The sequence below is a fragment of the Corvus moneduloides genome, chromosome 9 (genome assembly GCF_009650955.1).
Source record: "Corvus moneduloides isolate bCorMon1 chromosome 9, bCorMon1.pri, whole genome shotgun sequence".
Taxonomy (NCBI): Eukaryota; Metazoa; Chordata; class Aves; order Passeriformes; family Corvidae; genus Corvus; species Corvus moneduloides.
Genome location: NC_045484.1, coordinates 23,855,524 through 23,883,113, shown reverse-complemented (window position 1 = coordinate 23,883,113; position 27,590 = coordinate 23,855,524). Strand labels below are relative to the sequence as shown.

General features: G+C 46.7%; 1 protein-coding gene across 1 annotated transcript; it reads left to right on the top strand.

The window, feature by feature from the left end:
• The first annotated feature begins 93 nt into the window (after positions 1-93).
• Positions 94-26,619, top strand: DMBX1 (diencephalon/mesencephalon homeobox 1). The gene is made up of 5 exons (XM_032118591.1): positions 94-205; positions 14,356-14,521; positions 17,793-17,971; positions 19,163-19,517; positions 19,968-26,619. The coding sequence occupies exons 2-5, from the start codon at positions 14,368-14,370 to the stop codon at positions 20,366-20,368; spliced, it is 1,089 nt and encodes a 362-aa protein (XP_031974482.1). The 5' UTR covers positions 94-205; positions 14,356-14,367; the 3' UTR covers positions 20,369-26,619.
• Positions 26,620-27,590: the final 971 nt, after the last annotated feature.

Below are 27,590 nucleotides of genomic sequence, written 5' to 3'. Positions count from 1 at the left end.
GCTGGGTAGCTCCCGGGTCGCTATGAAGCTCCTTTTAAAAATCCTTCTCCAATGCTGACTCCCGGTAGATGGCAGCTCCGCCGGGCGCGCAGGCAGCGCGCAGGCAGCGCGGGCGGATGGAGTAGGGCGGGCCGGGGCGCAGCGCCGCGCTCCCACGCGCGTCCCCGCTCCCACGGCGGGCGGAGAGGCTGCCCCACCGCCCCAGGTAAGAACCCCCCCGGGCAGCGCGGGTCCGGGTGGGCTGGGGATGCCGAGCGGGAAAGAAGAGCACTTTGGGGATGGCTTGCGAGGAGGGGGCATCTGTCCGAGGGGGAATGCGCGGCCGGCGGAGGGACCGCTGGCAGGGATGCGCGCACCGCCGAGGAGGAGAAGCCTAGCCCCTGCTCCAGCGCGAATTATGTGTCCTCCTGTGCTTCTTTTTTTTTTTTTTTCCCTTTTTTTTTTTTCTTTCTTGTTTATTTGGGGTATACCACGCTTAAAAAAAAAAAAATCCAAACCACGGCGGAAAAAAAAAAAAATGCAACCCCCCCACTACCAGCTCGGGGCTTCGTTCCCTACTGACTCCAACTCCGAGCCCGCTCCGGTGTGGGTTTAGGCAGCTGGCGGGGATGCGAGGGTTATAACCCGGCTCAGGGAGTGGTGGGGGACGCGCATCCCTCTGTCAGCCGGGCTCCGCAGGAGGAGAGCGCAACTTTCCCCCCATTTACATAATGATGTTTTAGTAAGCTGCGCAGCCTGGGGAGAGCTGCCGAGGGCAGAAACACCCCCGAGAGGGGCCGGGAGCAGGGGACGATGGCGATGGCCCCTCTGGGGGTGGCTCCGGGATTGTTTTTTCTTTCTGGTGCGGCTGGAAGTTGACTGCGGAAGGGAGGGCGAGATGCCGGCAGCGCTAGGAAGCCTTTTTAGGACAAATCACACCCCCACATCACCCCGTTGCGAGGTTAGACGGCAAAACGGACGGGGACCCCCCGTAAGGAGCTGGCAGGCCGGTCTTTGCGGCCCCCCCCCTCCGCGTTCTCCCTCTTTAAGGGGTGTATAAATCCCGGACCTGCGCTGTCAGCCCTTCTTGATAAATTACGGGCTTCGCAGTCGAAACCTATTTACACCTCCATTATAGGGCTAACCAAATGGGGATCCGCATGCATATTTTTACCGCAAGAGATCTCATACATCTCCGCCAGAGTCGCCCCTCGGGCCATAGGATAACAGATAGCGAAGGGGGGTGGGTTGTGCTCCGCCGCGGCCAGCACTTGAGCGGAAAGAAGTCCGTGTCCCCACTCGGTGCTGGCTGCCCGGGGCACCCGGGACCCGTCCCCCTTGCAGAGGGCAAGGAGAGGGCGAGGGTGACCTCCCTGGAAGCCTTGCTGGGGACGGGACACACGGGCTCCTCTAGTCCAAAGCAAGGCCCTCGGGGAAGTTTCTCCTCCGATGGAGATGGGGTTTGACGGCGACACTCGCCGTGCCGGTCCCTTTATCTGGGGAGAGAAGAGGCGAGAAACTCCCCATACGGAGCCATCCTGTCCCCGCGGTCGGCGGCTTTCCCGGCTGTGCTCTCCATTTATTTCCAGGCGGCGACCTCGGGCGCCTGTGGGGGGACCCGGGATAGGTCCTTGGTGTCCCCGAGAGTCGCCTCGGCGAGGCCGTCAGCAGAAAGGAGGGAGGGGGTAACATCCCCCGTTTCCCGGTGGGATTCCCGCACCGAGCGCTGCCCGCTCCCTTTCGAAACGAAACGCGGGTGGAGCGAGGTGGCACCGCAGCCCCAGACCCGAGGAGGGTTCGGCCCAACAGCCCTGCCCCTGGCTGGGGGCTTTGCGGGGTTGTCCCCGCACCCTCTGCTCCAGCCGGCCGCGCTCCGGCTGTGTCCAGCATTCCGGCTCCACTTTCAGCGCCGGGGAAAAGAAATGTCCCCGCTCCGCCCCATCCCGTCCCCTCCGGCGGCCCCCTCCAGTTCCACTTGGTTAGCTCAAGTTTTCCATGTAAATGACAGTAATAAATATCTAATCATGTCCCGCAGCTATCGGCGGCTCGCCGAGCAGCCGGCATTAATGAGACTTCCAGGGGAAGTGGAGGAAAGGAGAGGGGGGGAAAAAAAAAAAAATAAAAAGGAAAGTTTTTCCGCTCTCCCTGAAATGGTTTCTAGAGGCGCGGCCCGGCCGAGGTGACGGGGGGATGCGAGGTGCGGAGCCCCTCGCTCTCCGGAGCGATGCCAACTGTGGGGTCGCGCTCAGGTTCAAACCCGTCCCCTCTAATTAACCCCCTCCCCAAAATCCCAGCAATTCCCCTCGAGGGAGGGACGAATCCGATCGCATCCCCGGGCTAGGGGCTGCTGTCCCGAAAGCCCCGCGGAGACGCGTGTGCCCATCCCCGCCGTGATTCCCAAACAATTAACGGAGCTGCAATGAGCTTTGAATGCTGACGGTGGGCCGAGGGGGGAAGGCGGTGGGAAGGCTGCGGCTGAAATTAAACCATGAGAGTTGGATTTGTTCGCCTAACGCTAAACAAATGGACTGATTACCTTCTTTCCAAACGCATCAGTCATACTACATTAAGTAGCAGAGAGCTAATTATCCCAATTAGGAGGCTGATTTATAATTAATGGCTTAGACCAAGTGATAATTGGATGTTAATGGATAACAGTTTTGTCTGAAGTAGCCTCCCGCTTCCCCAAAGGCAGGGCTGGAGGGTTCGGGGTTTATTTACCCTCCCTCACCTCTGCACAGAACACAAAGCAAAAGAGAAGCGAAATCTGCTTTTAGCTGGGTCGGGTGGGACCCTCCTTGGGCTGGGGGAGCCGCTGGTCGCTTCCCAGCCAGCCCAGGGCTCGGCAAGGAGGGCTGCAGGGGTAACCTTCAGCACCCACCTTCCCCAGCTTTTTCAAGCAATATCTGCTGCTTTTTTTCCTCTCCTCCCCGAGTCTCCAAGCCTTGGAGAGCTGACCCTGCTGGGTACCTCAGCCACCTACAGGACGTGGGTCGTGTTCTCGATGAAGGGCAAAGGCTGAGCCCCACGGGGTGCCCCAGTGCGGATGAGGCTGTTCCTGTGCCCCACCTGTCCTAAGGAGAGCAGGATGGGACTCACCCACCAGATGAGAGATTTTACACCCTCCCTGGCCCACACTCCCCATGCAATGGCAGGCAGAGAGTAAATCTGCAGTTTCTCACTGCTCTTTCTCCTGACCACATCGCAGAACTGGCTCGCTGACTGTTCAGCTTCTCCCTTCCATGTTCACTTTTCACCCATGAGTAAGTCGATGCAAGTCAATCCCTCTTCCTTGTTTGCCCCAGCCGGAGAGACTTGGATCTACAACCCTTTGGCTTTTGGATTGTGCTTCTAAGCTCAGTTTTCCCATTCTAACTAAGAACTGTAATGGGCACAAAATTCCTGAAAGGGTAAAAGTGACTTCAACCCTGAGTTACCCCATGACTGATGAGAGGTTGTATTAAATTATGCCCACATCGTCAATGCAAAAATACACCCAAAATTGTACTGTCAGTACACAGAAAGCCAGTTTAGATGAGCTTTCCAGCTTTTCCTACTAATTTAGAGATCTTGATGTCTAAATGGGAGATTCTCCTCATGCTCACGCACATGAGCAGGGATCTTACTGCCGTATCAGAAGGCACAGCTCTGTTTCACAGAGCTGGTGCAGATGTTGCTTTTCCTTAGTGCCAGTGTCTCTGCCTGCAGCGAAGAAACGGAGTCAGAGGAGCTTCCCACAAATCAGAGAGAAGGACAGGCTGGCCAGGCAACTTTTTCACAATATAGTTGTAGAGGGAGTGACTGCAGTGGGTTTTGTTCCCAGTGTCTTTATCCTTTAAAGAATGTTTTGCCGAGAAAGAGGGAAATTGACTGAAAAGAAGCCAGAGCGAAGAGTTCTTTTTCCTCTGTTATTTTTACAACCATCTCTGACAAAACAAAGGTGCTGCAGAGAAAGTCCAGGACCAAGCTCTTCTGATATAGCTACTTACTGGTTTTACTGGTGATGCTGTGGGTCTTAGCTAGAAGTAGTCAATGTTTTCTAAGATTCCAGTGGTTTTTCAGAGGCATCACAAAATTTATCTCTTCAAGTGGAAAATGCTTCTGCTGAAGCACTGATGAATGTCAATGGGCCTGAAACCCTTTCAAAAGGTTGAGAGCTGATTTCCACAACTTGTGTCTGAACAGCACATTTATAGCTACCTTGCTTCTTCTGGAAAAACACAGGAGTAGGGAAAATGCTGAAGAACATGGATTCAATAAATCCCAAAATTTCCAATCCTATACAGCTAGTAATAAACTAACCTACTTCGGGGGAATTTCCATCAAAATATGCTGGTTGTGAAGAGGGTGGAGAATTCGGAAATGTAGCCAAATAGGAATTAATTCATGGTGCACCAGGGTTAGCCAAACTCCGGGACTTTTCTCACTAGTTTATTTCACTCTAAGAGTTATTGAAATAGATTTAAAAAAAAAAAAAAAAAAAAAAAAAAAAAAAAAGTCCTTTTAACTTCATTAAGTTTTGGATCAGATTTCTTCTGTTTCCTAAAGCAGGTCTGGTGGAATTACAGCTCATGGGAAGGAGAGAGTCTCTGAGGGAGGGCTGGGAGCAGGATGGACCAGCAGTGCTCCGAAGGGAGGGAAATGGGTATTTACACCAGGAGTTGAGGGTAGCTGGCACAGCTCTCTCAGGACCAGCTGTAGCCTCTGTATGGCCAGAGCAGATACTGACTTGAGAAATGGTGCTGTAAAACTGAAAGCGTGAGTGCGATGCTTGGGAACTCCACCTGGCTCTTCCAAAGGAAAAGGAACAGTTGCACTGGGGGAGACGAGCTGATGGATCTCGCCAGGGAAAAAATGCTCGAGGGAGCTGTGGAAACCCGATGTCTTCAGCCGTGCTGAGCAGCGGGTGGAGCGAGCAGGGCTCTGCGAGCCCTCGGTGTGTGTTAGCCCGAGGTGGGTAAGCGTGCCTCTGCTGCGGGACTCCACATCTCCCCACAAAACCCAGCAGACGTCTAGCAGCTCTGCCTGCTTTACAGCACACAGCTCTTTAGAGCACACATCACCTGCTGGTGGCCAAAATACATTGCTTACCTTGGCAGCCGCACTTCATTCGGTGTAGGGATCCAAACGCTTACGGGAAAGGAAGCCTTGCATGTACCCGTGGCGCTCCCCAGCCCCTGGCACTGCTGCCACTAACTCCAGTTCGTGGCCCTGTTTTAAGGTGGCACAAATCTTTCCCCCACCCCAGCCCCTCCTTGTAAAAGCCACTGAGCTCGAGCATCTTTTTTAGTGCTAGGATGAAAAATGGTGTTACCACTTGCAAAGAAGAAAAACTTAGAACTTCTGGTTTATTCTTTTAACGTATTAGAAATCCCCCACAATTGCATGGCTTGTGGAGATGCCTTTCAGGATTTTTTTTTTCCATTTTTGACCAAGGTAGGATTGTCTGTCATTTTGCCTTATAGCTGATTTAAGTCTGAGCAGGAGCAGTTGCCATCATGTGTTTGTGACTGTAAAAATCATCTGCAGCGGCAGAGGCAGGGTCCAGCTGAACTTGCAGGAACATCCTGAGTTCAGGCTCTCAGCTTCTGTTGCTTTTGAATTTTGCTTGCTCTTTATATCTCTCAAATCACCTTCAAGTAGAATTGCACTTGGCATCATAACCTCACAGCCTTCCATCTAATCAGCTAAAAGAGCCCCTAGGAAAGTCCTTTTGTGCCAGCGGGGTTAAACTCCAGCAGTGTGGCAGAAACCACTGCATTTCACAAAGACACGCTGCTCCCCTCCTCGTGTGCATACCAAACTCTCTCAACTTAACACTCAGAACTTACAGCTTCAACTTTTTACTTTCTACTAGATCAGTAGTGGTGGTGGTGGGTGGAGAAATCAGCCTCCCTGCATGCCTCATCCCAGTGCCTGCCCGTGGAGCCCAGCATCTGGGCTGAGGATTGCACTGGGAGTGCCTGGAGCAAGCCCGCATTCCCCTCTGCCAGCCCGGCTTCCAGGCTTGCAGCACCTGGAAGCAGCAGGAATGGAACTGGGAATGTCCTAAACTGCCTCAGCAAATCTTTACAAAGCTCATCTGTGCACTTCTTGCAGTGTTTGATCTCCCTTGTTAGGGCTCAGTGCTAGATTGTCAGATCAGTGTCGTGGTTGTGGTGCTCACACAGGTCCTTGTCACTAAAGGTCACAGGCTTAAAAACATATTTTGACACAGAACTGTAGATCCTTGTCTCCTTAATGAGACTGTCATGGGTAAAATCCTCCAGGATATTGCTCCATCTTCCAGGGAAGGGAGATCCCTGAACCAGAAGCCCCAAGAGGCTGCCTTCAAGACGGTCAGTTTGCTCATGGGAACAATCTGCAATCAAATACGCTGCAGGCAAAAGCTGTTTTGGGGGCAGAGAGCAAGCAGCGAGCCATCCTCCTGCTTCCAGCAGCCCTGGGGAAGGGCAGAGTGTGGGGAGTCTGGTTTGGAAAATTCCCTTTGCCAGCATTAGGGAAAACAAAATGCTTCTCAAGAGAGCCTTTTCCACAGAAGTGAGGCAGAGGGCTGAGCAGGTACTTCGGGCTTTTTTCATACAAACACCAAAGATAAACCCTTTAAGCAGCTCGTGAATTCAGTAGTTTGATTGCAGGGTACTTTAAGGTTACTCCAAGTTCTGAATTCAGGGCAGTCCAGAGGCAGAGATGCTGTAAGGTCTGGAGGGGGAAGCAGGTGGGCAGCACAGGAACATGCAAGCCTGGCTGCAGTGGGATGTGACCGCATTCCATATCCACGGACGTGGTGCGTGCAGCATCAGTGTTGGCAGAGCTGGGCTGTAGGGTTCAGTTTCCATTCTGGTGTTAATGATAAGAAATCTTAAATGCAGGATTTTTTTGTTGTTGTTGTTGCTGACTGATGTGGAAGCAGAATGTGATGGGAAACCATAGTCAAAGTGATCTTCATATCAAGAGCTTTACCCAGGAAAATGTTCCACTTCAATATAAATTCCAAGAGCTTCTACTGAGGCTTGAGTACTGCTCCAAAGGGGAGAAGGGAGGTTTGTCCTGGTTTGATCTGTAAGCACTGATTTTCTCGTGTGAATTACTACAAGCGAGGTATTTAGCACCCCAGTGATGTTTAGTAATGCCGCTCCTGGCTGCTGGGCTGCAAGCTGCTGGGCTCCAAGCCCTAAAACTTATCCCTCACTCAAAAGCAGAGACTTGGAGGATGTCTTTATTTTATTTTCTTCATTTTCGACCTAACAAGCCTGCCCTCTGAAGAATTCCTCTGCAAACAGAGGCATTGGAAAGTCTTTTGCCAGGAAGCATCTAATCAATCACTCGCTTCTGTTATCTGGGGCTTTTGGGTGAAAAATGATGATTTCCCAAAAGCCTTAAATAAAAATCACAGCAGCTGATGTGAGTTACCCCTGTCAGCCAGGGCCTGTTACCTCAGCCACTCACAGCCTGCTGTCGAGAATTCGTAGAGTCCTGCAACAAAACTTCCTTGCCTCAGCAGGATGCTCTGAGGTTTGTTTTATAAAAATGACAAGCCCTCTCGCATGCCATTATGTTTCCACTATAAAAAGATGAGCATTACAAACACAGTTTCTGTGCTCATCATCAGCACAGCCTCAAAGAGGCAATTATTTAACAAGGTCTACCCAAAAAATGGTGACGCTGTCCCTGACTGGAAGTATTTCCAGATTTCAGCTGCCAGCAGTCCTCCTGGTTTTAAGAAAAAGATCTCTTTATTTATACCAAGGTCACTAGGAATAGCTGAGTGTGAGCTGCAGGAATTGGTGTAATTGGTCAGGTTTTGCTTTCAGTGGGTTGTGACTTGTTTAACTAGATCCTCTTTAATTAAGATCTCTCTCTGCACTTAGAAATTAACTTCATTTAAATCCAGGGATTTTCACAGGTGTAAAAATATTTCAGGAAGATCAAAAATGCAGAGTCCTGAGGGGTTTTTTTGGGAGCTGTTCTCAATTCCTCATTTCAGTTATGAGGAAAGTCTTTTGGAAGCCTGTTTTTATGGTGCATGCTGCTCTCAGACTTTGACATTTGAATGAGAAACTATGATGTGTTGCAGTATTTCAAATTATTTATATTTCATCCACTACAAAGGTGAAATTGTTTCCTTAGACATTCAGTAATCTCACGTGAGGAACAAAACTGATTTATAACATGTTGGTTATTATCTTACATGATTTTGGGCCTTTATATATCTAAAAGATTTAGGGATATATTAGGAGAAAAAAAAAGAAAGATTGAAGAAAACCTCTTGCTAGGATCATTTATTCATAACCCCCCAGGTATGTAATTCATTTAGTACCAAATACATATAAACCCAATGTCTGTCTATAGAGTGAGCCTGTTTCCCTGGAATGTGAGTTACACAGAGTCAGAGATTTGTTATTTATCTTTCTGATTTGAAGTGTTTCTGAATAAGGAATTAAAGCATAAAATCATAACACGGAACAGCTCCGGGGAAGGTGAGGGGGGATATTCTGTTGTGGTTTTATTTTCAGTGGTGTTTATTGCCGGTGGTAATAAGGGGGAAAGGATGTTGCAGCACAAACCATTTGCTGTTATTCCCTGTTAGTAATGAACAGCGGGTTCCTGTGCTTTGCATAAACACCAACAGTGATTTGTAGCACCTTTGCAGGTGCTCAGGCTGAGGACCACAACTTTTCTTTTACATGACAGGGCTACTCCTATTTTTTTCTGTCACCTGCAGAACCCTGAACACCAATCAAGTGCACCAGATTTCTGTTTCATGCTTGGTTTTTTTTTTTAACTGATCCTTTCCTTGTGTGCAAGATGCGCCTTCCATCAGGGCACACACCCGAGGCTGTGCCGAGCTCTTCCAAACTTTAAATCCGTCTGTGGTGAATCTCTTCATAAGCAATGAACTATGGTGTTGAAATTCCCTTCTGAAAGTGACTTTCTGAAGTCCAGATTTGAGGGTTTTTTGTACAGTTTATTCCCCATGTAAAGAAGGCGTCATACACCCTCTACACCATCACCGACCCTCCTGAGCTTTGATAAAGTGCTAAAGAAACACCTCACAGTGCCCACCAGTCAAAAGCAGACTCTGGTATCCTCTTCTTGAAACATCTAGGAATAATTCAGTATTTTTAACTCATAGGTTTTATCACCTCATTCTTCATTATGGCATCTGAGTGTTTTGTGTAGATCAATGAATTTAGTCTCAGTACTTCTTTGAGTTTGACATAACTCACTATATGAAGGGAAAAGAGAAAATGGTCCAAAGCCCCTGCAAAGCTACATGTCCTACATCCAGCCTCAGCCTCATCTCACCTGACAGTGTTTGCTTAAGAAGGGCAAAAGCCTTGTCCTAGGCATTTTTTTGCTTCTACCTCGGAAAACTGGCCAGAATAAGCTATTGAATAAAATTCCTCCATCTCACCTCAGTTTAGATTTGGGGAGCAAAAACAGTGTCTTGGTTTTAGAGCTCCGTCCCTCCAGAGCAGTGCTGGCACAGGGAGCTGCTGTGGATGCCCTAGTTCAGGACAGCTTGGGATGAGGATAAACTTGCCAGCAATGACAGGAGCTCTGTGGCCAGCACAAGGGACCCTTGAGTTTGCAGGATGCAGGGATAGATCCACTTCTCCATGAATGGGTTTTGTCAGTTCTGTAATTTTGCTGAAGACTTTGCGTGTGACTGGCAGGTGAAGCCAGGTACAGATTGATGATGTTTTGATGGGGGGAGTAAAGTGATGAAATGTGGACAGAAAATTGCCCTTATTTCAAATTGTTGGGTGCACTTAATTTAGCTCCAGGCTCCAGGGTGAATTTTGTGATTTTGTTGTGATGGTTTGTTGTTTTGGGGTTTTATTCCCTGATAGAAGGGAAAATATGGATGTTCTCTTGCCACGTACTTCTCAGAAAACTTCAATACCTCATTTTTTAAAATTGTTCTTAGGTCTGTTTCAATTCCACATACACAAGCCACTAGGAACAGGAGTTTTCACCTGCTGAGGAAATGCATGGGTCTCTCTTCGCATCTTCTCTCAGGACAGAATTACATGCAAAATTATACAAAATTAGTTACCAGTTAAATAGGGAAACTTAAAGCCTTGTACAAAGCTGAGAATATTAAAACCCAGGGTCAGATCTCCCTTGTTAGGTGTTAGGTGGTGCATGATTAATTGCACCACTCTTGTGCTGGATGACTTGATGGGAACCTGAGGTTTTCAAGGCCAGTGTTGGGAAGGGACGGATGGGAGCCACGCTGGTTGGAGCAGTGCAGCTCTGCTCTGGGATAACGGGGTTCCTGTTTCCAGCTGGTAAATGTGCAAATTGTTTTGCATCAGATTGAACAGCAGCAGCTGAATACAGAGTGGTGGGGGCCGTGGATTAGTCTGGGATGGGCAGAATGCTACATTGCCTGGCCTCAAAGAAATGCAGGAATGGAGAAACCTGGATTTCTCACAGACAGCAGCAGTTAAAGCTAAGGGGAACCCCACGTCCTCTCTGTGAGGCTGGATCCTGGCAGGACACAGCCCCTGCAGTCTGAGAAGTCACAGGCTTGGGAAGAAAAATAGGCACAGCATCCATGAGTCTTCCATAGCAAAAATGTAAGTGAGAGGTAAAAGCCATGGAAGGGTTTTTGACACTGAGGTAGCAATGCCTGGACTGTAAGGACAGGAATGGGAACGCCGGCAGCGTCTGGTGCAGGGCATGGCGAGGAGACCTGACAGCCGGGTGCTGAGAAATGTAGGAAGCAGGGAGAGAGCAGGGCTTGTGATGCCGGGGGTGGGAGAGTCACTGCTGCTGCCCTGAGGGGCCATGCAGGAAGGGACCACCTGCCCCAGGAGGTGCCAGCCCAGGCACTGCATGGCAGCATCCCCCCCCTGTGCTGGGCAAACACTGCAGGACCAGCCCACAGGCTCCCAGCAGGGGCATTCTTCCCTCACCTACTGTTTTCCTGCACCTTTCCTCAGCTTCCATCTCCTTTCTCTGCTGCTCCTAACTCTTCAATGATCTCTGATGCACAAAATCAGGATAAGGATCCTTTCTTTCAGGATGGACCCTACTTTAACCTCCCAGTTTATCCACAGATGCTCAAGCCCATACCCTTCCATAAAGCAGGAGTCCAAACTTTGCTCTCATCCTCCTCCTGGCTGTCGCTGTTCCTGAGGCCCTCCAGCCATGCAGAGACATAAAAGATGCATTTGCAGATTTTGAAAATTAAGACCATCTATACAGCCAGTGGGAAAGGATCAGCTTATTTGGTTGCTTAATGAAATATAAAGATTATTTTAACCAGTGTAAGCACTATTCGACAGCTTGTGAAACACAGCAGTGGCTTGATGAATGGCTTCCTCCATTAAAAAAAATTGCTGCATGATGTCTTTTAAATATTTAATTTATTGGGGTTGGAGTGAGCTCAGAGCTGACAGTTAAACAGGAGCTATTTGTGGTCTCAGTTAACTTTGCTTACCCGGCTGAACCGTCTCGCTCAGTAAATTCCCTCATTTTTTACACCGAATCTGGGATGATACATTTGCTGCACAAGTGAGTAGGAAGTTCTGCCTGTTGTCTGCACTGCAGCGTAAAAGGCAGTTATCACCAAAGCTGTGATGGGCGTTGACTCCCATCCTGAGTCCATCCCTATGAAGTCCTTCTCTTTTTTCTTTTTTTCTTTTTTTCTTTTTGATGCACTTTCTTCTAGGCCACCCAAAAATGTTCACATAAAATCATCTTTTAACAATCAAATATGCTGCAGTATTCCTGGAGCAAGTGTTTCAGTGGAAACACTGGGCTCCAGACACAACACCTCTGGCAGTGTCCTTGGAAGACCGTATAGTATGGGAAAATTCCCCTCCTCTCCCTCTTCATTTTTCCTCTAATGTGCCAGCTTGCTGCACAGCTGACCACATGCAAGGGGGATTAGAAAAGAAAAACAGGCGTTTCTGTGAGTTGGGAGTCAAAGACACTTGGCCTCCCCCGTATCTTCTGGCAAGGCTGAGCCCCGGTGTGGATTCTCCAGCGTCTGTTAAGGACAGAGGTCTGGCAGCAGCCCAGGGCAGTTAATAGGTTCTGTGTCCTCAAATGGTTTTCACAAAACACGCAGGAACTTAATAAGCTTTGAGACCTCCACCCTGCTGGCCAAAGCTGGTGCAACCAGCCAGCTGGTTCACTAGTGAGCTGGGAGGGGAGGAGGCAGAATGAAGCCACAAATCTCTGTTTGGCTGCCTGTGTTGGCCAGAAAAGCCAGGCCTGCCCTTGTCTGTCACAGCGAGGCAATGAACAATTTTATTGGGTGGGATGATGCTCTTGGGAACAGAACCACACCGAGGATGGGGTGAGGCTGCACCACAGATCAGTCTTTCCCAGGTGATGGCAGATGTCCTCTGTGGCCATGTCAGTGGTACATGTCACTGGGACATGTCCCTCAACACGTGCCACCAGCAGCAAAACTTTGCAGTCCAGGAAAGCAACATCACAGCTGTAATTTCACTGTGAACCCCATTGTGAGGAAAATAAATATACATGCCAAAACTCTGTTGGTGTGTGACATCCCTCACCTTGAGCAGAGAACCAGCAAACAATTTTGTCATTGCTTAGATCTTCCCTAAGCTGCGTTAGAGCAGAGCAGAGCTATGGCATTCTTGTATTTCGGTTGGTACCTGAACTAAAAATGTCCATTTTCGCAGTTCAGCTTGGAATAGTGGGGAGTGAATGCAGAGAGGGTGAACAGGAGGACACGAAGCAGAGGAAGTTGGCATCAGAGTGTGAGTCAGAACTTTGTGGTGTAACCACACCTGGACCTGTCACCCTTCATCAGCTCTCAGGGTTGAAATGATGCAGTGCCAGAGCATGAGGGACTTGGGGAAACAGCAGTGAGGCTGAGCACTAAATTCCCAAATTAGGGATTTATAGTTTACTGCAACCTCTTTGAGAAGACAATCTCAAAACCAGAACTCACATTCATGAGGGTCATCCCTGAGCTGGCAGAGTGTTTGACCAAACTCCAGCTGCATGTTTCCCTCCCCTGTTCCTGGGCACCACAACGGAGAGAAGCCACAAGATGCCCCACACCCTATGCTACAAAATTCGGCTTCTTTTCCAAGAAACTCCAGCTTGGTCTCTGGCTATGGCACAGGGTCGCTTCATGTTTGTGTTTCTTACATCAAGGTGGAGAGTACAGGAGTTCAGAGCAGGAGGGGCAGTGGGACCAACTCATTTCCCTCTTCAACGTGAGTCTGAACCTCCATGGTATAAATCATTTACGGGAAAATATAAAGGTCGTTTCTCAGTACAGAAAATACAACAGATAATTGTTCTTCCAAGTTTTCACTGTTCATTGCATCAAGTTCCTCCTAAAACCATGGGCATTTCTCCTAAAATCATCACCTCCCTCCAGTGTTCAAATTGGTTTCTAAGAGGCTGCCTGAGAAGATGTCTGCTTTCCTTAAGTTAGTCCAGCTGACCCTCTTTCCCTGAACGTTTGTTCATTGCACTGGCTTTCCAGACGGTGACTTGCTGATGTAAACGGTGGTTTAAAAAATTTATTTTGTGGCTAATGTTTCACAACTTCCTTTCTGATGTCTTACAAACTGCAGAAACGACGTCCTGGAGGCCCTCAGTCATTTACAACAGGGATGAATGAAGCATTGCTCGGCTTTTGAGATCAATATTAGCTCAGTTTTACAGATGGTCTGTAAGGAAAAAGAGCTTGAAGTTTCATGCAGAGCCCACACTAGAAAAAAAAGCCATTAGTTTTCTGAAATAATTTCCTTGCTATTGAGCTATGAAATGTCGGTATTTATTGCAAACCTTATTCCCTCTTTAGCCATAACATTTTTGGTGCTATTACGTTGCAGATTTATTTTCTTTAACACCACATGCTCTTTTTTTTGTTCTTTCCCTGTATCATTTGTGTTTTCTTAAGAAGACCTGTAAGAAAAATGCATAATCAATGGAAACAAATTATAAATTAGTTCAGATGGGGAACATTATTTGACTTTCCAGCAATGGGATTACAAAACAGTCTACTGTAGGAAATGATAGGGACAAAATCCCAGCTAACCCTGGGATAGAGCTAGGACAATGCATTAAAAGTCACTGTAATATGATGCGTTGTGGTATGCAAAAAATTAATTTCCCTTATTTCAATCAGCATGAATAGGATGTATTCAGATTCTGGGCTTTCAGTTTAGAAGCCAGACTGGTGTTGATGGTGCTTTAGGAGATATTTGCATTCCCATCCCTAAACCTGTTGGAGCTGAGGGGTCGGACATGAGCCTTGCATGCAGCACTTTAATTTTGAGCTCAGCATTTCCAAAGCTCTCCTGAGACTCCAGGATGCTGGAACAGCACGTCCCTAAGCCCGTTTCTCCTGTGGGTGATGTTTTGCAGGTCTATGTCACCATGCAGCACTATGGAGTGAACGGCTACTCCCTGCACGCCATGAACTCACTGAGTGCCATGTACAACCTCCACCAGCAGGCAGCTCAGCAGGCCCAGCATGCCCCCGACTACCGGCCCTCGGTGCATGCCCTCACCCTGGCAGAGAGACTGGCTGGTAAGAACAACTCATGGCTTTTGCCCTTCCCTGGCACTAAATACCCACCCAAACAAACAAAAAGAAACCACAAAAAAAAAATCCCCTTGTTGCTTGCATTGAGTGAAACTCCTCTGGAGTGTGACAGAGTCAAGGGCATGGTGTGCTCTTCAGGACTGGCCCTGTGGCCAAGATCTGCAGGTGACACCTGACCTCCAATGTTTGCTGGCAGCTTGCTTCAGACTGGCGCCCGATGGCTGAGAAGTGGAGGGAAGAGATGAGATGTGGCCCCACTATATGGGATATAAAAGAGAGATATATGGGATATAAAAGAGAGATATATGGGATCGAAAAGAGAGAATAAAAAGACACTGAAAGGTGTTATAACAAGTGAACAGAAAGCAGCAAAGAATTTTACAGTCTTGTCAGTAAATAAGGGCAAAATGAACATGATCACAAAGTAAATTGGATTTCCTGGCTCAGGCACCAGCTCAGGTCTTGCATTCCCTAACAGCCACCTCCTGCCAGCCCAGACCGTGTCTTGCTTCTCCACATTGCCCCTTAATGCAACCAGAAGTTTGAGGAATGTCTTCCCAGGCGGGCAATCCATAAAGGCATGATGATAAAGGTCTTGGACTCTTTGGATCAGTGAGCCACAGCTGGCTGTCACATCTTCATGTCAGCAATATTCCCTTATCCAGCTGCTAATTGTGATCTTCTTAACATGGTTCTCAATGGCCTGTGGGATCTTTGAGGTGGTGCAGGGCAGAGCAGGAGTCACTGTCCTCATCAATAAACAACCAAAGCGGAATTAAGGAGACCTGGACTCTTCTACTGGCTCTGCTGCTGGACTGCAGAGTGATGACAAAAAAGCACTGTCCTTGTCCCAGTCATCCATCGCCTTGTTCCCTGCCCCTTTCAGTATGCAGGTGGTCAGATGGGAGCAGATGGCCCTGAACTCTGCAACGTCCCTTGCAGACCCTGGGTCTCAAGGTGCCCCTTTTCTAGCTGCGAAGATCTCTTGAAAGATGTTTGTGATCTCCTGTATCTTTTAGAGTAGAGCATGGAGGATTTAATGTTTTTGGCCCTAACTAGAGTAAAGCAGAGGAAGATGAAAAAAGAATAAAAAAGCTATTCTCATATTCTTGACCAGAAGATTCAATTGGTTTCCTGACCTCTTATCTTTAAAATTAATAACCCACCTGGAAGACTTTCAAAACTAAATCCCACAGTCCCCTTGTTTGCTTATCATTGGCTGGGTAGGCATTATACACCTACAAGCTGTTTCCTTTGCAGTTGCCTCACATTCTGTTACTTCTGAATATCTTTCAGTGCAGGTTATAGATCTCATTTGCCTTCCAGGGACAGCCAGAATAAAGCAGCACAAAAGCAAATGACCTTAAGTCAGAAAACAGAGGTTTCTGATTTTAAGTGCAAAGCCTCACCTGCAATTTATATTCTCCTTCTTGCACAAAGCCTGAAAACATAGTTAAAACATTAAAATAATTGCTGGTTGCCTCTTGCTGGAGTGGCCAAACTTAATGCATGAGCTGCTGCCTCAGGGGAGCTGGTAAGTCTAACCTCTACTCTAGAAATTTGGGAATATTCCAGCCTGCAGGTAGGGTGTTTAACCAGTGCCCTTTCTCCTGTTTTCGTGTACTTGAAACACAAATGTTAGCTTTTTAAAATGTTGTGGGGGCAGCTTCAATTTCATCTCTTGTGCTGGAATATCCCTTCTCCTCACCTGGCTGCACTGTGAGCTGTGCCTGGGTGCATCAAGGATGGTCCCTCTGCCTCCAAAGGGGCAGCTTTATCAGCAGCATTTGAACTCCCCAAGGAGCTCCGATACCTCAAACACGAGAGTCTCTTGTATGCAACCAGCACTATATTGTTGAAGACCTTTAGCCTGATCACATCTTTGCCAGGTTGCCAAAACCACGCAGCTCTGGCAATCCCCCAGAAGGGCGCTGCGAGTGCTGACCTAGAATGGAACAGCTGGAAGTTTTGGAAGAGGAATGTTTGAGCGGTGCAAAGCTGATTTGCTACACTCCTTAGCCAGTGGATCTGAGACCTGGCTGTGTGGTGCTGGGGGTGGCCCCGACAGCAGGTTTAGGTTTATTGTTTAGATTCATGTCACGATGCTCGTGACAAAAGCACAAATAAACAGCAGCCAGAGCCTTCATCAGGCTCCGTGCACTGATAGTGCCAGTTTTTCTCCCTGTTCCATTGTTTTCTCGTGTATTCATTACTCTCTTCTACTGGAAGTCACATTCTTAACTGAATTAAAAATGATACCAGACACTGCTCTTTCTGCATTTCCTCTTTGAGAGCAAACCTCTTGCCAGACTGCTTCATACCAGGGCTGTAGCACAGCATGTCCCAACTTGCATAATAAAGGGTGGGTTTTTTTCATTTTCAAGTAACTTATTTTCATTGATTTAAGATCTTTTTACTCCCACGAACTGTTGTGCAATAATAACGCCCCTGGTAAAATAATAAGCCCTTTACTGTTGGCCTCAGATTTTCCCCAGTCTGAATTTCTTCTCAGTTTTCCAAGCTTGGTTTGCAAAGTCTGACCTTGTGAGTAGCTGCTCTGCTGAGAAGAGCTCAGCACATGAGCTCTGGGCTTGCAACCAGTGGGGCTGGACGTGGCCCTGGCTGGAGTTTCCACCCCAGATGCTGAAGAGTGTCTGTGCTCAGTAAAGGATGTGCTTTAGAGCTAAATGCACAAAAGCACGTGAGCTTAAATGCTCTCTGAACTGGAGCCCAGAACAGCTCTCCAATATCATGCCTTGAAGACTACAGTGAGCTCCACAAAAGACATTAAAGAAGTACAACAGTGAACGTCCCCGCATCGTTTTTATTTGTGTTTCTTAATGAAAGATACCTATGCCATGGTGGGGTCTGGCCATCTGCATGTCCTGCCACACTGATGTTGAAGCAGATTGAGTTATTTCAACCAAATTCAGCACTGGAGTCTCAACAGCTTCCACAGATGTCACAGAAAGAAATTCTTTCTACAGAAACGGCTTTTAGAATCATAGAATGATTGGGGCTGGAAGTGATCTCAAAGGTCATCTAGTTTTAACCCCTCTGCTATGGTTTTGTCTCTTTGGACACATCAATTAACCAGTAAAATCCATATGTGTGTTTTTATTAGGACTAAAGCAATCGAAAGAACATTTTGTAGTTTTTTCTGATGTTAGCAAGTGCTTTATTCGACTGTCAGCATACAAATTCCAATAATTAAATTGGCCACTTTTCTTGTCTTCCAACGGCTGTACATTTCAAGACATCATTTTGGAGGCACGTTATGGATCCCAGCACCGCAAACAAAGGCGAAGTCGCACGGCCTTCACCGCCCAGCAGCTGGAGGCACTGGAGAAGACCTTCCAGAAGACTCACTACCCAGATGTGGTGATGAGAGAGCGGCTGGCCATGTGCACAAACCTGCCTGAAGCCAGAGTCCAGGTACCGATACTCTGTGGGTTTGCGAGTGGGGATGTTTAAAAGAACATAGCGGGGTTCCCAGAGGGCTGACAACTCCCTTGACCTTTCAGGATTCTTCCAATGGAACCAAAGATTTCAGGGCAGTGAAGTTGTCAAAGGCAGGGGCAGGGAGGATAAAATCATCCAAAGTCACACATCTGCTTAAGTAACTTCAAATCCACGCCCACATTTTTTAAATTTAGGATTGTCTGAAGTGCACAATGGTTTTCATTTGTCCTTTCACATTTCTTTAGGGGAAATTTTAGAAACAGCAACAGAAATCTACTTATTTATTTATTTGCAAGGCTTTTCTGGCTTTCTCAAAAAAGTAGAGACCCAAGTAATTCCAGCTGCTCATTTCCACCAGTGTCAATATTTGTAACGTCTCAGGCCAAGGTTTGTGTTTGCTTCTTGGTTTTGTTTGCTTTTTTTTTTTAGTTTCAACTTGTGAAATGTTCTAGTTCATAACCTGCTGGTGGAGAGGTTCTTGTCTTTTAAAACGCAAATAGTCTTCATCAGAAAGAGAAAAACTACTGGAAAAAAATTAGTTCTTTGATATAAATATCAAAACGTTCTGATCAAAAAGTGGTTTGTTTCCCTATCTAACCAACCAAAGAACATGACCAAGATCTGCAAATATATTTCTTCTAATCCCTGTCTGCTGATTTAGGTTAAAAAATATATGGATTCTCCCCTCCTTTCCTAAATGCAGTTGCCAGACAACAGCCTATGTCAGTAATGACTTACTTTGAGTGCTGCCATCATAGTTTTGATACACTTACAACCCAATGGTTTTAGAAACGTAACAGACTGTAAGCCAATGTCACTTCATCAGACATTACAGCTGCAAGACATTCTTTTTGGATGCAGCTGCCTAACCAATTCAGGGGGAAAAAACCTAACAAACCCCAAAAAACACCAGCAGTGGAGTGTCTTAAAGAATCAATATAGAGGCTAGGTATTTTTTAAAGTCTGATTGATACGTTATTTGTAGATGCACTGAAAACAGTCGAGTTCTAAGGTCCAGCAAAGTGGAATAGCCTTTGGGCGCAGTGGGCTGGCAGCACCTCATTACTTGGGGTTCCCCCGAAGCTCCCAGGCTGAATGATGCTGAATTTGGCACTAAGCAAGATTCTCACTGGTTTTTCTCTCCTGCTGCTTGTGGCACTGAAGGTCTGGTTCAAGAACCGGAGAGCCAAATTCCGGAAGAAGCAGCGTAGCCTGCAGAAAGAGCAGCTGCAGAAGCAGAAGGACTGTGAGGGGAGCCACAGTGAGGGAAAGATGGACCCACCGGTGCTGGAGACCCAGGCTCCCACCCCAGACACTGAGAAGGTCCAGAGCCTCCCCAGCGAGGCTGGCACAGACCTCAACCTGACCCTGTCGGAGCAGTCAGCCAGCGAGTCAGCGCCCGAGGACCAGACCGAGAGAGAGGAGGAGTTCAAGAGCACCTTGGATGAGGCCAAAGTGGACAAGAGCCCTGGTGTGGACAGCAAGGCTTTGAACTGCAAGAGAGCGAGCCCAAAAGCAGGTGAGGGGCAGCATCTTGATGGGGGTTGGTGTTAGGACCCCTTTCCAAGGGAGTGCTGGTGATTGGGTATAGTCCCATATTCCCTGTGGAGTGGGTGCTCACAGACAGGCTGCCCACGCTTGTCCTCTTGTCCTCAGCACTGAACAGGCCCCACAGAGGGCAGCATGTCCATTGCTAGAGCACTGAAAGAGCAAAGCCTTCTGCCCCAGTTAGACCTTGGGGAGAACAGTGCCCAGCAGCAGCAGAGAGCTCAGCCCCATTTCTGCACTCTGAGGTGCCAAGTATGGGAAAGGCACACATTTAGCTCTCATGGGCTGTCACACCCCCTCTCATTTGCCCTCCAATGCAAGAGACAAGCCCATGCTGCTGCCCGAACCCTTCTAGGGTGTGAATAAGCGCCTACATGCAGCCTGTAGGAATAACCCCCATCCCCTCTGTCTCCTGCTACAGAGTCTCCCATCGGCGCGACTGTGACGCCTTCATCCAGCAGTGGCCTGGCTCAGACTCACTCCTACTCCTCCTCGCCCCTGAGCCTCTTCCGCCTGCAGGAGCAGTTCCGCCAGCACATGGCAGCCACCAACAACTTGGTCCATTACTCCTCCTTTGAAATGGGGACACCGTCTGCCATGCCCTACTTGGGCATGAACGTCAACATGGCCCCGCTAAGCTCCCTGCACTGTCAGTCCTATTACCAGTCGCTGTCCCACGCTCAGCAGGTCTGGTCCTCCCCCATCCTGCAGGCCTCCAGCTCCCTGCCAAGCCTGAACAGTAAAACCACGAGCATTGAGAACCTGAGGCTCCGGGCGAAGCAGCACGCGGCGTCCCTGGGGCTGGACACCCTCCCCAACTGACTGCCCACGAGAAGATGCACCAGAGGTTGGCACTACACATGGCACTCCTTGGATCCCCACGTGCTCCCACCTCTTCCTGAAGTAAGGTGCTCCCATGCAGGGAAAACTTTGCATTTATTGACGTCTTACTAGCACCATGGTTGCGTCAGACACTGCTACTGGCTTGGTCTTCACTAAATATTTAATGAGGAAGGGGGAGAAGATCTATGTTTAGACAGATGAACTGTCCTCTGGACTGCCATGAGTTAAGGCTGTGATGTTGAGGAGGAGCCTCCTGTCCTCGTCCCCTCAATAAGGTGCCAACTGTGTTATATTCACTTTTTTGTTGTTGTTGTTGCGTTCTTTGGGGGAAGAAAGAGTCCTGCTTTGTCTTGTATATAGTTTATAATGTTGACAGCGCCCATCACCTGTGTGTTACTGTCAGTGTTACAGAACCATGACCTCTTTTGCTTTTATTCCCCTTTCCTTTTCAATTTTAGTAGCTAGTATCAGAGTTACAAATCAGCCATCCTCTCGACCTCAGCTGGTAGCTTGTTGCTCTTCTTGGGTCAGCATCCTAAAGGTGTTCATGGGGAAGAGAAATGATTGTGCACTTCACCTCTCCACTTCCCCCTTCTCTGCTGAAGATAATTTTTTAACAACTGGGAAATGACCTGAAGGTGAATTTCCTGTTTAGGCACTTCCTATAAGGCAAGCGTTTTTTGTTTTCTTTTTAATAGCACTTGCTCAAAGACGACAAAATATTGGCCAAATGCTGCTGGCTGGGAGAAAATGAAGGCCAAATTTGCAGGATTATTTTTGATCTATTTTATTTCCTCTTTGATCTTCAATGAAGTGCAAACTTTATTTACAAATTACAGGGTTTTCTTTTTGGTGAGCATTTTGGTCTTACTTTGACTATAGATAATAAAAATTTCGTATGGACTCCTGCTGTGTTCATACACCATTAATTTTATGGTTCTTTGACGAAAAACTTGATGTAAGCTGTGTCTAGAAAAACTCTGATCGCCAAATTCTATCCTCGAGCCCTCAGTTCCGAAAGTGGTTATCAAGCAAAAATGTAACAAGTGAAAAATGCTGAACTTCTGGAGGCAAAGCAGGTGTAAGCAGGGGCTTTATATTCTCTGTGGAGCTGAGGGGGGATAGATGAACTTGCCAAAAATGCAGGGTTTGCAAGTAACCAAAATTCACCAACCTCAGAATTGTTGCATTGAACAGTTTCAGTCTCATTTCATTGGAATGACCCATCATTCATCCTTGGGTGGTTTTCCTTGTTGGAAGGGAATGATTCTGCCAGTTTAAATCACTTTTTGGTTGTTGTTTTTTCTTTTTTGCCTAACCAAATAAACATTTTGGACCCACTGCTATTACTCTGAGCATTAGGGAGGGATGATATCCAGATCTAATCTCTAATATCACCTAGGACCAAAAAAATCCAGAGTGACTCTGGGGCAGGTGGTCTGTTTGTATCCCAGGAGTGTCGACTGCGTGTGTCACTAACAGACTGGGAAGAGCTGTGCTGTCTCTCTGCAAATAATTATAATTGATTTAACATGAAGCATAGACCCATAGCCTGTGGCCCCTCTCACTCCCACCTTGCTTCATGCTGGGGCAACAGCCAGGGGTCAAATTACCTCTTTAAACATGGAAGAAAAGAGTGTTTTCAGCTACATCCATGCTTCTTGAAAAAGCATCTAACTCCTGCAAATAGAGACGTAAGAATAGCCAAGTTTGATGGGAAATAGTGCTTTATCCCTCATAAAGCTGTAGCAGGAGCAGACCTCTGGGTGGGGGCAGCTCATCAACCGCACCAGCTTCCAAGGAAAACGGAGTGTCTTCCATAAATATTTCCATTGTGCCAAACACTTCAGTTTGGGGCTTTTCTCTCATGCTTTAGTTTTCCTGACTGTGTCAAATCAGCCCCCGTGACCGGCAGAATTCTCCACTTTGCCAAAACCAAATGTATTTGTAGGAAGCAGATTTTTGGCTGCCACTTTCAAAGGAGTCTGAATAAATTAAAACCACCAAAGCACATTTACTCTGTCCAAAAAGAAAGTCCCAGATTTCCTTTTTTGCAGCCTGTCACCCAAACCAAGGACACCCAAACAAAGCTTTAATTTTCCTCCTCCTTCCTCGAAAGGCTCTATTCTCCTATATTTTTTCTGTGCCCTGCTAACCTCTGCACCTTTATAGGCTGTGGAATTGTTTTACCAGAGCAGAGCAAACACAAATTGAATTAATGCCCCTTCCGATGTTGTTCCCTGGTGCCAGTGAACAAGCGAGGCAATTGGGTGTGAGATCAGATCTACACTTCAGCTCTTTTTTAATTAATAAAAGATGCCCATGAAACTGCAGCTCATGCCAGTGGGTGTTTCAGGCAGAGAGCAGAGGGTTGCAGTCACTCTTGTACCATCCCAGGTAAGACAGGCATCTCTTCTCTGCCCATGGGGCTGGAACAGGAGGCATCAGCTCACAGCAGGGCAGGTACAGCCTTACCATGGAAGGTCAGAACGCATGGATTTATGGCCTGCTCCTGCAAAGTGAGGACAGGGAGCGCAGGAGATAAGCTCACTTGATCCAGCACTAGATTTGCTGTGATCCTCTGGAGAGAGATGAGACCTTCCCCACTGAGCCAAGGAGGGAAACTCTTCCCTGTGCCTCGGTGCAAAAATTCGTTTTAACATTCACAGCCTTCACATGTCTTGACCGACCCTGGAGCCTGACCCCTTTCATCCCTGTGTTATTGCTGATCTCCTTCCTCACAGAGGCTTGGAACTGCTACCAGGGCATCTCTCACACCATTAAAAACCAACATTGAGATGAGGCCAGCACAACTCAGGAAGCAAACTGGGAGAGGAGACATTCGGATCTCCATCAGTCCATAGGGGTGTCTGTTCAGTGCCATCCTCATCTGCCTCTGCAAGGAGCAGCAGCTGACTGAGGCGCAGCTGGTCCTGGACTGGGGCATGTGAATGATTCCCACCTGCAGATTAGTTCTCCCATTCTGAATCAGGATAAAAATATCTAAAATTTAAAAATAAGCAGGGAAAAAAAAGGAGATTGTCTTAAATACAGATGAGCCCCTGAAGTGTTTTATGCAGCATTTGGGGTTTACCTTGTTACAGTCAAGCTCAAACATCCATGAGGGGAGTGAGCTGGCATGAAAAGCCAAAATTGATCTGGAAATGCAAAGACACATGAATTTAGGCTCACAGCTTGCAAAAGATTAGTAGTCAATTATCTGTCAAAACGGACTCTTTCCTGTATATTGTTTTAAGGTCTCTGAGCTCTTGGGCTATTTTTGACCAATAGAAAATTATGAAAAAACATAGGGAGAAACTCCCCATTCAGTTTAATCCTGTGTATGTATCGGGAAGACTGAAGGGATGGATTCTGCATCATTCCTCTTTGAACTTTGCAAAGCTGGATGTTTCTCCAGGTGGGAAGAACCCCTGCGAATGTCCCGATTTGTGATGTGAGATCTGCTTGTCCCCTTCCCCTCCACCAGCCCCAGCTATTTAAGAAAATGAAGTCACAGATGAGTCTCAGAATCAAAACAGATTGAGGTTCCCTTCTCCTCACTTCCAGATGGAGGTCTGATACTTCTTAACAAACATTTTAGATGGATATTACACAGCTTCTTCCATCACAGGCATGAAATGCTTGGAGTGTAACACAGAGATCCTACCTCATCAGACAGATGAACGATTACAGGGGAGAAAAAGAGCTACCCATCCCCTCTGGATGCTGTGCCAACCTGGTGCCAGGGCATTGCTGGGACAGCTTCAGCCACAGGGAGGTTAAATGTAAAAAGGGAAGCAACATTTTGTGTTCTGTGAGGCAGGTGTTCAAGTTGGTTTTTTAATGTATGGAAGGAATGCCAAACAAATGCATAGCATGGCACAGAGGCTGGGAAAAGAATAGGTCCAATCCTTTAAAAACAGTGCTGGAAACTCCGGACAAAGTCTCCCTAGTTCCTGTTTGGAAACAGGTTACAGATCTGGAGATTTCCTCTGCTAGTCTTTTCCCCTTCCTATGGTTTTGTTTACTTTGCCTCTGCTTGGTGAACCAACTCCAGCTCCAAACCTTCCCTAGTGAATTCATAAAGGTTTTATATATGGTCCTTGCAGGATCAAGGCCCAGGAGAAAACCAGTCACAATATTCAGGGCAAAAGTTTGCATTTAAATTTCTTCTACTCTGCAAGAGATGTCTAATTAGTATTAAATTTTTTTAAAAAAATAAAAAAAGGAGATATTTAAACAGTTCAGGAGAAATGCTAAATGAGAAAATATCCAGTAATGATGCTGGGAGACTAAAAGGAAACATTTTTTTTTTCTTTTTTTTGTCTTTTTTTTTTTGCTAAGAACGGGAAACATCCTTGGTGGTGAATATGGGAATAAAGAGAGGTATGTTTTTTCCCTATATTTCCTCCATGAAAAATCATCATTTGCTGTGTAGGAAACACAAAGAATGCTGCCAAATATGAAAATAACCATCAGCAAGCAGATCCCTCCACATCTCCTTTCTCATTTAGGTATTTCACCATGTGAAGAATTTTAATGTGTTGCCACTGCAGCCAGCCAAAGAGATGCTTGTCTTTGCTGAAGAAACACCAAAGTGGGTGGACACAGAGGAGGAAACTGTAATTATTTCTGTCCCTGTGTTCCACGTGTGCTACTTCCATTGACATGACAATTTTGAGCAACATCAGGATATTTCTGAAGAGTTCATACATAAAAGGTTAAAAAAACCCCTCTAGAAAAGGAATGCAAATTAAAACCCACCATTTTCTATTAGTTTAATTACAGTAGCTATGAAACATAATTCAGTTAAGCTTGAAAAAAGTCAATTACAGAACTTTCCTGCTGGTTTTTACAACCTGTGTTGATTTTTCTTTTCCTCCCTTCTTAGCCCTCCATGTGCCCCTTGCTGGCTTTTTATGATCTGTTCTAGAGCAGCATAATACATCTCCTGGGGTTTTTTTCTTTTGAGTGAAAAAAAGCTATTTCTCTGCGTAGGTCTGCTCTCAGCCCAAATCCATAGTGGAAGGATAAGAAGAGGCTGGTGCAATAAACAGCAAAAAGGAAAACCCCCAAAAATTTCAACAATGCAAGATCAAACAAACAAAAAAAATCCCCTGCTCTGCCGTGCGGCTGCGACCTTCCCACCGTGTTACACAACAGGCCAGCAATGATTAAGGTTCCCTGTTTTCCACAGACTTTGCAGATGCTCTTTGCTTCCCAGCTGCCCAGGCAGCAGCCTCCACATCGTCCCTGGCTTTCCTGGACTCCTGGGGAAGAGATGCACACGCTGAGGTGCCTCCTCTGCATGTGGGTGTCTCCCCTTAACTCAGGCTCTCGTTAATGCCAACGCTGAGCTCGGCCCCAGCGCCTCGTGCAAAGGTCAGGATGTGTCCCAGGACTTGCTGGCTTCAGAGGAACCTGCTGGGGTTTGTAGAGTGAGACCCAGACTTGGCACAAAGACAGACCCTCATCACTGCTGTGATGCCAGAGTGGAATTATTGCACCAGCTTCAGTGGAGCAATGCCACGGCTGAGGACAACACCTAAGCCCCACATTAATTTGTAAAGAATATACAATTTTTCATATACTAACCAAAAAAAAAATTCATTTATATTTTTAATAGTCTGGGTTCCAGGCTGGAAGGCCTCTTCAAAATCTCTTTAAGACACACATTAAGCCCATAGCAAGTTAAATGGTGCAGCTGGTGCCCTATGAATGGCCAAAGCCTTTTCTAACTGCTCTGGCAATTGAGTGGGGCCATCTCATAAGGAAGAACTTTAGATGTGTCTGTGCGATGGAAAATAACTTTTTGGTTTATTTTCTCACACCAGGAGGCAATCAATCTATTCTTTTTTTCCCAGGTTCTGACCCAAGGTGTACAGTTAGCTGCAAAATGTATCCGTGTTTGTATGTCAAACCCATCTTGCAAAGGAACAAAGGCTTTTAAATTGCAAAAAGGAAATCAAAGTAATATACTGTACAGATCGCTGTAAAATTGAGCTGTAGTGTAAGACCTTGTGCTTTAGAATTCACTATTGAGGAACTCAAATGTGTATCATATTTATTTATTCTGGTAGGTGAAAGGAGAAGAAAACAAAAAGAGTTTATATTCATTTCTGAAAAGCTGCAGCATGATGCTATGTACCGATTGTGCCAGTCCTGCTTTCTGTAAAATTATTGCCTGTTTTCATACTCCGCTAATAAAAAGGAAAAAACACCAAGGAAAATGCATTTTGTGAATCATTCATTAACCTGAGGCTGGGCCAACACGGAAAAAGCTGCACAAAAAGGTGCTGAATAACTGCTTCTTGCTGTTGGGGTCAACATCTCCAGCTGGGGTGGCAGGTGGAAATTCCCCCTTGGCCACAAGGCACCAAAGCAGTGGCTGCAGCATCTCTTGTCACCTTCCTGCACAACCCAGGGAAAAATTCCTGCCTGATGAGGTGATGGTAGGAAAGACCTGACCAGAGAGCACATCTCTAGACAGTGGTGCAGGAGAAGTTTGACCACTCTCAAACGACTGGAGTTTCCATGTGATTTTGAGGATGTTTCTGTGCCTTTGGTGGAAGACCTGTCCCTTTTTCTACACCTAGCCACAGGGGGCTGTGCTCCAGGAGATGACAGAGAAGCTTCTACAAGCTTGCTCCTCTACCTCCTTTTCCTTCAGGGTTAATTTGAACCTAAAAGGTGAAACTACTCCTTGGGCCAGAGGTTGGTACTGATTTCATGGGCTTTTCACTTTGCCTACAGGCCCAGTTTGATGCCTGATGAAGCTGATGGGAAAAAAAAATATTTTTCTGAATTTATCAATATTTTCCTGAAGTCATCTGGTAAAAAAGTTCCTTTTAAAAAAAAAATCAAATTATTCAATTTCAGAATGTCATCCCCCGTTAATGCAATTCCCTAATTTCTGCTCCCAAAAGTAGAAACATTGTAGAGAAAAACACACAGAAATAAAAAGGGGAAAGTAATCTGGCAGGAAATGCAAGTCCATTTGTAACAATGATTAATAACTTTTCAGACATTCTCAAGAAAAGTGACTTTTTCTTAAACCAGGCAGAGAACCAGAACAGTGGGATGTGGGCAGAGACTGGGAGCATCCCTGCCTGCATAAATATTAGTGCTAATAGTTTTGACCCAATTCCATCAGTGCCTTTGAAGACTGTTTGATCACATGCACCCAAAATATCAGCCAGCC

Coding starts and splice junctions, on each gene's coding strand:
- DMBX1 (XM_032118591.1), top strand. CDS start 14,368: ATGCAGCACTATGGAGTGAACGGCTACTCCCTGCACGCCATGAACTCA. Junction 14,522..17,792: donor CCTGGCAGAGAGACTGGCTG/GTAAGAACAACT, acceptor GTACATTTCAAG/ACATCATTTTGGAGGCACGT. Junction 17,972..19,162: donor TGCCTGAAGCCAGAGTCCAG/GTACCGATACTC, acceptor GTGGCACTGAAG/GTCTGGTTCAAGAACCGGAG.